General features: G+C 43.5%; 1 protein-coding gene across 1 annotated transcript in view; it reads left to right on the forward strand.

The window, feature by feature from the left end:
• LOC128230732 (uncharacterized) overlaps positions 1-12,601 on the forward strand; it is a 75,072-nt gene that overhangs the window by 18,106 nt on the left and 44,365 nt on the right. The window contains exon 3 of the mRNA XM_052943180.1: positions 10,858-10,958. Coding sequence (XP_052799140.1) covers positions 10,858-10,958 — 101 coding nt within the window. The remainder of the gene's footprint in view (positions 1-10,857; positions 10,959-12,601) is intronic.

Here is a 12,601-nt window from a genome sequence, read left to right on the forward strand (position 1 = left end):
AGTAAAGAACATACATACATGTATCCGCTTAGCCATCGAAGTAGCGAACATACATATATGTAGCCGCTTAGCCATCGAAGTAGCGAACATACATGTATACATGTACTCCATTAGCCATCGAAGTAGCGAACATACATACATGTATCCGCTTAGCCATCGAAGTAGCGAACATACATACATGTATCCGCTTAGCCATCGAAGTAGCGAACATACATACATGTATCCGCTTAGCCATCGAAGTAGCGAACATACATACATGTACCCGCTTAGCCATCGAAGTAGCGAACACTTTTATACATACATGTACCCGCTTAGCCATTTAAGTAGCGAACATACATACATGTACCCGCGTAGCCATCGAAGTAGCGAACATACATACATGTACCCGCTTAGCCATCGAAGTAGCGAACATACATACATGTATCCGCTTAGCCATCGAAGTAGCGAACATACATACATGTACCCGCTTAGCCATTTAAATAGCGAACATACATACATGTACCCGCTTAGCCATCGAAGTAGCGAACATACATACATGTATCCGCTTAGCCATCGAAGTAGCGAACATACATACATGTACCCGCTTAGCCATCGAGGTAGCGAACATACATACATGTACCCGCTTAGCCATTTAAATAGCGAACATACATACATGTACCCGCTTAGCCATCGAAGTAGCGAACATACATACATGTATCCGCTTAGCCATCGAAGTAGCGAACATACATACATGTACCCGCTTAGCCATCGAGGTAGCGAACATACATACATGTACCCGCTTAGCCATCGAGGTAGCGAACATACATACATGTACCCGCTTAGCCATCGAAGTAGCGAACATACATACATGTACCCGCTTAGCCATCGAAGTAGCGAACATACATACATGTACCCGCTTAGCCATCGAAGTAGCGAACATACATACATGTACCCGCTTAGCCATCGAGGTAGCGAACATACATACATGTACCAACTTAGCCATCGAAGTAGCGAACATACATACATGTGTCCGCTTAGCCATCGAAGTAGCGAACATACATACATGTACCCGCTTAGCCATCGAAGTAGCGAACAAACATACATGTACCCGCTTAGCCATCGAAGTAGCGAACATACATACATGTACCCGCTTAGCCATTTAAGTAGCGAACATACATACATGTACCCGCTTAGCCATCGAAATAGCGAACATACATACATGTACCCGCTTAGCCATCGAAGTAGCGAACATACATACATGTATCCGCTTAGCCATCGAAGTAGAGAACATACATACATGTACCCGCTTAGCCATCGAAGTAGCGAACATACATACATGTATCCACTTAGCCATCGAAGTAGCGAACATACATACATGTATCCGCTTAGCCATCGAAGTAGCGAACATACATACATGTATCCCATTAGCCATCGTATCCGCTTAGCCATCGAAGTAGCTAACATACATACATGTACCCGCTTAGCCATCGAAGTAGCGAACATACATACATGTATCCGCTTAGCCATCGAGGTAGCGAACATACATACATGTACCCCATTAGTCATCGAAGTAGCGAACATACATACATGTATCCGCTTAGCCATCGAAGTAGCGAACATACATACATGTACCCGCTTAGCCATCGAAGTAGCGAACATACATACATGTACCCGCTTAGCCATTTAAATAGCGAACATACATACATGTACCCGCTTGGCCATTTAAGTAGCGAACATACATACATGTATCCGCTTTGCCATCGAAGTAGCGAACATACATACATGTATCCGCTTAGCCATCGAAGTAGCGAACATACATACATGTATCCGCTTAGCCATCGAAGTAGCGAACATACATACATGTACCCGCTTAGCCATCGAGGTAGCGAACATACATATATGTACCCGCTTAGCCATCGAAGTAGCGAACATACATACATGTACCCGCTTAGCCATCGAAGTAGCGAACATACATACATGTATCCGCTTAGCCATCGAAGTAGCGAACATACATACATGTACCCGCTTAGCCATTTAAATAGCGAACATACATACATGTACCCGCTTAGCCATCGAAGTAGCGAACATACATACATGTACCCGCTTAGCCATCGAAGTAGCGAACATACATACATGTATCCGCTTAGCCATCGTATCCGTTTAGCCATCGAAGTAGCGAACATACATACATGTACCCGCTTAGCCATCGAAGTAGCGAACATACATACATGTACCCGCTTAGCCATCGAGGTAGCGAACATACATACATGTACCCGCTTAGCCATCGAAGTAGCGAACATACATACATGTACCCGCTTAGCCATCGAAGTAGCGAACATACATACATGTACCCGCTTGGCCATCGAAGTAGCGAACATACATACATGTACCCGCTTAGCCATCGAAGTAGCGAACATACATACATGTACCCGCTTAGCCATCGAAGTAGCGAACATACATACATGTATCCGCTTAGCCATCGAAGTAGCGAACATACATACATGTACCCGCTTAGCCATCGAAGTAGCGAACATACATACATGTATCCGCTTACCCATCGAAGTAGCGAACATACATACATGTACCCGCTTAGCCATCGAAGTAGCGAACATACATACATGTATCCGCTTAGCCATCGAAGTAGCGAACATACATACATGTATCCGCTTAGCCATCGAAGTAGCGAACATACATACATGTATCCGCTTAGCCATCGTATCCGCTTAGCCATCGAAGTAGCGAACATACATACATGTACCCGCTTAGCCATCGAAGTAGCGAACATACATACATGTACCCGCTTAGCCATTTAAATAGCGAACATACATACATGTATCCGCTTAGCCATCGAAGTAGCGAACATACATACATGTACCCCATTAGCCATCGAAGTAGCGAACATACATACATGTATCCGCTTAGCCATCGAAGTAGCGAACATACATACATGTATCCGCTTAGCCATCGAGGTAGCGAACATACATACATGTACCCCATTAGCCATCGAAGTAGCGAACATACATACATGTATCCGCTTAGCCATCGAAGTAGCGAACATACATACATGTACCCGCTTAGCCATCGAAGTAGCGAACATACATACATGTATCCGCTTAGCCATCGAAGTAGCGAACATACATACATGTATCCCCTTAGCCATCGAAGTAGCGAACATACATACATGTACCCGCTTAGCCATCGAAGTAGCGAACATACATACATGTACCCGCTTAGCCATCGAAGTAGCGAACATACATACATGTACCCGCTTAGCCATCGAAGAAGCGAACATACATACATGTACCTGCTTAGCCATCGAAGTAACGAACATACATACATGTACCCCATTAGCCATCGAAGTAGCGAACATACATACATGTACCCGCTTAGCCATCGAAGTAGCGAACATACATACATGTATCCGCTTAGCCATCGAAGTAGCGAACATACATACATGTACCCGCTTAGCCATCGAAGTAGCGAACATACATACATGTACCCGCTTAGCCATCGAAGTAGCGAACATACATACATGTACCCGCTTAGCCATCGAAGTAGCGAGCCATTTAAGTATCGAACATACATACATGTACCCGCTTAGCCATCGAAGTAGCGAACATACATACATGTACCCGCTTAGCCATCGAAGTAGCGAACATACATACATGTACCCGCTTAGCCATCCCAGTAACGAACATACATACATGTACCCCATTAGCCATCGAAGTAGCGAACATACGTACATGTATCCGCTTAGCCATCGAAGTAGCGAACATACATACATGTATCCGCTTAGCCATCGAAGTAGCGAACATACATACATGTACCCCATTAGCCATCGAAGTAGCGAACATACAAACATGTATCCGCTTAGCCATCGAAGTAGCGAATATACATACATGTACCCCATTAGCCATCGAAGTAGCGAACATACATACATGTATCTGCTTAGCCATCGAAGTAGCGAACATACATACATGTACCCCATTAGCCATCGAAGTAGCGAACATACATACATGTATCCGCTTAGCCATCGAAGTAGCGAACATACATACATGTATCCGCTTAGCCATCGAAGTAGCGAACATACATACATGTACCCCATTAGCCATCGAAGTAGCGAACATACATACATGTATCCGCTTAGCCATCGAAGTAGCGAACATACATACATGTACCCCATTAGCCATCGAAGTAGCGAACATACATACATGTATCCGCTTAGCAATCGAAGTAGCGAACATACATACATGTATCCCCTTAGCCATCGAAGTAGCGAACATACATACATGTACCCGCTTAGCCATCGAAGTAGCGAACATACATACATGTACCCGCTTAGCCATCGATGTAGCGAACATTCATACATGTACCCGCTTAGCCATCGAAGTAGCGAACATACATACATGTACCTGCTTAGCCATCGAAGTAGCGAATATACATACATGTACCCCATTAGCCATCGAAGTAGCGAACATACATACATGTACCCGCTTAGCCATCGAAGTAGCGAACATACATACATGTATCCGCTTAGCCATCGAAGTAGCGAACATACATACATGTACCCGCTTAGCCATCGAAGTAGCGAACATACATACATGTACCCGCTTAGCCATCGAAGTAGCGAACATACATACATGTACCCGCTTAGCCATCGAAGTAGCGAGCCATTTAAGTAGCGAACATACATACATGTACCCGCTTAGCCATCGAAGTAGCGAACATACATACATGTACCCGCTTAGCCATCGAAGTAGCAAACATACATACATGTACCCGCTTAGCCATCGAAGTAGCGAACATACATACATGCACCCGCTTAGCCATCGAAGTAGCGAACATACATACATGTACCCGCTTAGCCATCGAAGTAGCGAACATACATACATGTACCCGCTTAGCCTTCGAAGTAGCGAACATACATACATGTATCCGCTTAGCCATCGAAGTAGCGAACATACATACATGTACCCGCTTAGCCATCGAAGTAGCGAACATACATACATGTACCCGCTTAGCCATCGAAGTAGCGAACATACATACATGTACCCGCTTAGCCATCGAAGTAGCGAACATACATACATGTACCTGCTTAGCCATCGAAGTAGCGAATATACATACATGTACCCCATTAGCCATCGAAGTAGCGAACATACATACATGTACCCGCTTAGCCATCGAAGTAGCGAACATACATACATGTATCCGCTTAGCCATCGAAGTAGCGAACATACATACATGTACCCGCTTAGCCATCGAAGTAGCGAACATACATACATGTACCCGCTTAGCCATCGAAGTAGCGAACATACATACATGTACCCGCTTAGCCATCGAAGTAGCGAGCCATTTAAGTAGCGAACATACATACATGTACCCGCTTAGCCATCGAAGTAGCGAACATACATACATGTACCCGCTTAGCCATCGAAGTAGCGAACATACATACATGTACCCGCTTAGCCATCGAAGTAGCGAACATACATACATGCACCCGCTTAGCCATCGAAGTAGCGAACATACATACATGTACCCGCTTAGCCATCGAAGTAGCGAACATACATACATGTACCCGCTTAGCCTTCGAAGTAGCGAACATACATACATGTATCCGCTTAGCCATCGAAGTAGCGAACATACATACATGTACCCGCTTAGCCATCGAAGTAGCGAACATACATACATGTACCCGCTTAGCCATCGAAGTAGCGAACATACATACATGTACCCGCTTAGCCATCGAAGTAGCGAACATACATACATGTACCCGCTTAGCCATCGAAGTAGCGAACATACATAAATGTACCCGCTTAGCCATCGAAGTAGCGAACATACATGCATGTACCCGCTTAGCCATCGAAGTAGCGAACATACATAAATGTACCCGCTTAGCCATCGAAGTAGCAAATATACATAAATGTACCCACTTAGCCGAAATGTTCCCGCTAAGCCATCGATGTAGCGAATAAACATAAATGTTCCCACTTAGCCTTCGATGTAGCGGGCTTAGACCTGGATGTGGCGAATATACATAAATGCACCCGCTCAGCCGTCGATGTAGCAAATATACATAAATGCACCCGCTTACTCATCTATGTAGCGAACATACATAAATGCACTCGCTTACTTATCGAAGTAGTAACCCGCTTACTCATCGATGTAGCGAATATACATAACTAGTTTATGTGTTTTAATGGTAAAGTCCTCTCTTGAAAGCTAACATAAAATGCTGTGATAACTGGTGCGCTCAATAGCTTTTGTGAGCAACAAGAAATAAGTATGTATTAGTATTGTAGTTGAATCTCTAAAATAGCTGGTTAAGACCAATCCGATTTTTGTCTCTTAACAAAATCTTGGACGGACCTGGATCCGTGTACGTTTAGGTTTGAACCCACTCAATGCAGTCAATCGTCGGCAACTACGATTTAAAGTGCCTACCTAATTACACACAATCCTCCACTTTTCTCTTCGCATTGAACACTGCGGGAATACAGTTTTGGGTGAAACTCTATTGTGTCAGGCTCAAGATGTCCGGAATCCCTTTACTAATAATGTACACATCGGTCGATGAAACCAAGGGAAATTTACACAACGAACAAAAACACATAAATCAAAACAATTTGGAGTTTGCACAATCAACAAAAACCACATGGTATTCACACCACGACACAACCACATGGAATTCACACCACGTCACAACCACATGAAATTCACACCACGTCACAAACACATGGAATTCACACCACGTCACAACCACATGGAATTCACACCACGTCACAACCACATGGAATTCACACCATGTCACAAACACATGGAATTCACACCACGTCACAACCACATGGAATTCACACCACGTCACAACCACATGGAATTCACACCACGTCACAACCACATGGAATTCACACCACGTTACCACCACATGAGATTCACACCACGTCACAACCACATGGAATTCACCCCACGTTACTACCACATGGTATTCACACCACGACACAACCACATGACATTCACACCACGTCACTACGACATGAGATTCACACCACGTCACAACCACATGGAATTCACCCCACGTTACCACCACATGGAATTCACACCACGACACAACCACATGGAATTCACACCACGTCACAACCACATGAAATTCACCCAACGTCACTACCACATGGGATTCACACCACGTCACAACCACATGTAATTCACCCAACGTCACTACCACATGAGATTCACACCACGTCACAACCACATGGAATTCACACCACGTCACAACCACATGAAATTCACCCAAAGTCACTAACACATGAGATTTACACCACGTCACTACGAAGTGAGATTCACACCACGTCACTACCACATGGAATTCACACCACGACACAACCACATGGAATTCACACCACGTCACAACCACATGAGATTCACACCACGTCACTACCACATGGAATTCACACCACGACACAACCACATGGAATTCACACCACGTCACAACCACATGAAATTCACCCAATGTCACTAACACATGAGATTCACACCACGTCACTACCACATGGAATTCACACCACGTTACAACCACATGAAAATCACACCACGACATAACCACATGAGATTCATACCACGTCACAACCACATGGAATTAACACTACGATACAAGCACATGAAATTCACACCAAGACACAAGCACATGAAATTCACACCACGACACAACCACATGAAATTCACACCACGTTATAACCACATGGTATTCACACCACGACACAACCACATGGAATTCACACCACGTCACAACCACATGGAATTCACACCACGTCACAACCACATGAAATTCACCCAACGTCACTACCACATGAGATTCAGACCACGTCACTACCACATGAGATTCACACCACGTCACTACCACATGGAATTCACACCACGTTACAACCACATGGAAATCACACCACGTTACAACCAAATGGAAATCACACCACGTTACAACCACATGGAAATCACACCACGACATAACCACATGAAATTCAACCAACGTCACTACCACATGAGATTCACACCACGTCACAACCACATGAGATTCACACCACGTCACTACCACATGAGATTCACACCACGTCACTACCACATGGAATTCACACCACGTCACAACCACATGGAAATCAGACCACGACATAACCACATCAAATTCACACCACGTCACAACCACATGGAATTAACACTACAATACAACCACATGAAATTCACACCAAGACACAGGCACATGAAATTCACACCACTACACAACCACATGAAATTCACCCCACGTTACAACCACATGGTATTCACACCACGTTACAACCACATGGAAATCAGACCACGACATAACCACATCAAATTCACACCACGTCACAACCACATGGAATTAACACTACAATACAACCACATGAAATTCACACCAAGACACAGGCACATGAAATTCACACCACTACACAACCACATGAAATTCACCCCACGTTACAACCACATGGTATTCACACCACGACACAACCACATGGAATTCACACCACGTCACAACCACATGGAATTCACACCACGACACAACCACATGAAATTCACACCACGTTACAACCACATGGTATTCACACCACGTTACAACCACATGGTATTCAAACCACGACACAACCACATGGAATTCAAACCACGTCATAACCAAATGGAATTCCCACCACGACACAACCACATGGAATTCACACCACGACACAACCACATGGAATTCACACCACGTCACAACCACATGGAATTCACACCACGACACAACCACATGGAATTCACACCACGACAAAACCACATGGAATTCACACCACGACACAACCACATGGTATTCACACCACAACACAACCACATGGAATTCACACCACGACACAACCACATGGTATTCACACCACGACACAACCACATGGAATTCACACCACGTCACAACCACATGGCATTCACACCACATACAACCACATGGAATTCACACCACATACAACCACATGGAATTCACACCAAGACGCAACCACATGGAATTCACACAACGTTACAAACACATGGAATTCACACAACGTTACAACCACATGGAATTCACACCACGTCACAACCACATGGAATTCACCCCACGTAACAACCGAATGAAATGCACACCACGTCACAACCACATGGAATTCACACCACGTTACAACCACATGAGATTCACACAACGTTACAACCACATGGAATTCACACCACGTCACAACCACATGGAATTCACCCCACGTAGCAACCGAATGAAATGCACACCACGTCACAACCACATGGAATTCACACCACGTCACAACCACATGAGATTCACACCACATTACAACCACATGAAATTCACACCACGACACAAACACATGGAATTCACCCCCACGTCACAACCACATGAGATTCACACAACGACACAACCACATGAAATTCACCCCACGTCACAACCGAATGAAATTCACACCAAGACACAACCACGTGAAATTCACACCACGTCCAAACCACATGGAATTCACACCACGTCACAACCACATGGAATTCATCCCACGTCACAACCAAATGAAATTACTCAACGACACAACCATATGAAATTCACACCACGTCACAACCACATGGAATTCACACCACGACACAACCACATGGAATTCACACCACATACAACCACATGGAATTCACACCACGTCACAACAACATGAAATTCACACCACGTCACAACAACATGGAATTCACCCCACGTAACAACCTAATGAAATGCACACCACGTAACAACCACATGGAATTAACACCACGTTACAACCACATGGAAATCACAACACGTCATAACTCCATGAGATTCACACCACGTCATAACCACATGAGATTCACACCACGTCACAACCACATGGAATTCACACCACGTCACAACCACATGAGATCCACAACACGTCACAACCACATGGAATTCACCCCACGTCACAACCATACGAGATTCACCCCACGTCACAACCACATGAGATTCACCCCACGTCACAACCACATGAGATTCACACCACGTCATAACCACATGAGATTCACACCACGTCACAACCACATGAGATTCACCCCACGTCACAACCACATGAGATTCACACAACGTCATAACCACATGAGATTCACACCACGTCACAAACACATGGAATTCATTCCATGTCACAACCACATAAGATCCACACCACGTCACAACCACATGGAATTCACCCCACGTCACAACCAGATGAGATTCACACAACGTCACAACTACATGGAACCCACACCACGTCACAACCACATGGAATTCACACCACGTCACAACCACATGGAATTCACACCACGTCACAACCACATGGAATTCACACCACGTCACAACCACATGGAATTCACCCCAAGTCACAACCACATGAGATTCACCCCACGTCACAACCACATGAGATTCACACCACGTCATAACCACATGAGATTCACACCACGTCACAACCACATGGAATTCACCCCACGTCACAACCACATGAGATTCACACCACGCCACAACACCACGTCACAACCACATGAGATTCACACCACGTCACAACCACATGAGATTCACACACGTCACAACACCACGTCACAACCACATGCGATTCACACCACGTCACAACCACATGGAATTCACCCCAAGTCACAACCACATGAGATTCACACCACGTCACAACCACATGAGATTCACACCACGTTGCAAACACGTGGAAATTATTCCACATCTTAAAACTATATAAGTTAACACAACGGCATAACCTGGTGAAAATTTAAACACGTCATACCCTACTTTTAAAGTACTGCTTAACATCTATGGAATAAATTTATTCTGACAGTTGTACGGATTTATTTTCTCTCAAGGGGCTGTTCCCAATGGCGAAACTACAGATGCTGTGCATGGGTGACAAAATATAGATGTGCCAACGGATGGACGCATAATGGAAACAAGAACTGCACTATACGTGAGAAAGCTACTCTACCTATGTCTATTGTGAAAATTTACGCACGTGTTTGTATTCTAATGGCATGTCTAAGCTATCATGGACATATGCCCTTGATCATGGCGTTCAAAATGTTCGGCTCCTGAATTTCTTTCCTAAGGGTTTTATAGTTTCAATTGCATAATTGTCTTTGGAAATGTTCTGCATAAGGCCACAACAAATTGATCATTTGTTCGTCGGATTTGCCGCACCTAAAATTCGAAAAACGAAAATAAAAATAAAAAAAACTTTTTTTTTGCTCCCGCACATCCTTTTTGGCCGCGCATATTTTTTTTTTTGTTTACTTCTGAATTTCCTCTACTTTCTGAAGTTCTTTTACATAGAATTTAAACCTGCAACGTCGACTTCGCCTTTTTTTGAAGGTATTTCCATGCTTTACATTCTTTGCGAGTAAAATTTCCTCGTGTCAGGACAAAATCAGGTCCGGGTAACCGCAAAACAGCCGATATTTGTTGACAGTCTTTTTGGTCGGGAATGTTTTGCAGGACGCACCGTTGTTATTTATTTCCGGTATTATACAGATTACTTTCAGTTTTCGTAATGTAACATCAAGTTTTTAATGAAAATCAGTGTCATAGTCAATGGATTATAGTCTTCAGTAAACAACAACAGTTTCACAGCGCCGAAGGCAATAATTATTTATATGTGTTTTAGTAATTCATTGTTTTGTACTCAAAATTTAGTGTTAAATAATAACTATTTAAATCGGATTTTGAGTGCAAAACTTAAATTAAAATACACGGACACACGACTTACAACAATTGAACATGTTTTCGTGAGTAAATTCTAAAATGCATTTCTCAGTTTTCATATACTCATAATTGTTATAAACAGATATAAATAGTAGGACTTGTAAATGTTTTAAAAATATTCCCCCTCCCCCCTCCCCCATCCAGGGTCGGGGGGTATACCAGGGTTAGCCGGGTGAATGCGTTGGATGACCCCGGGTTTGCTGGACTGAAAGTCCAGTAAAGTGGCCTGTGATTAAAGTGGCCCGTTTCTTACGGGCATTAAAGCTATGGAGGCCGTCATGATATTCTTTTATAAGGCACGGACCTTTACCCCGCAGGTTCATGGCAAAGGCGAGGTCTTGAAAGGAAAACGTCTTTAATCCACCACCTGCTCTTATATAATGACCGGTGCAACATTTGCAGATTTGTTTGGTGCTGCTTTAATTATGAGGTCCCGCAATTTAATCCACATTCACCCGCCACAGTCTTTTTTTTTTATATGTTCTCTGTGTTACATTTACATGTTCGATCTTCTGCAATATCAAAGTCACTACAACCTTATCATGTGCTTTAAGAGGTTCAAATTTAGACCTGACCAAATATTTGGAAATGCTCAAATGTTGAATTACTCTGGCAAGTCTAAAATGTTTTTTGTGATAGTAAGTTACGGAATGAATACAAAAAGTTTTGTCTTCGAATAATTGCACGTTACTATAAGGAATGTTGTCTTTACAATATATCCACGTTTAAACTGAAGTTAATAGTAAAGCACTGGATCTTTTAGCCATTTGTTAAATATTGAGACAGATTTTCATGTGATACAATCAAAACCTTTTCATTTATAACTGAGAACCTATGTTTGCAATTAAAAAG

Source organism: Mya arenaria, chromosome 1, assembly GCF_026914265.1.
Source record: "Mya arenaria isolate MELC-2E11 chromosome 1, ASM2691426v1".
Classification (NCBI taxonomy): domain Eukaryota; kingdom Metazoa; phylum Mollusca; class Bivalvia; order Myida; family Myidae; genus Mya; species Mya arenaria.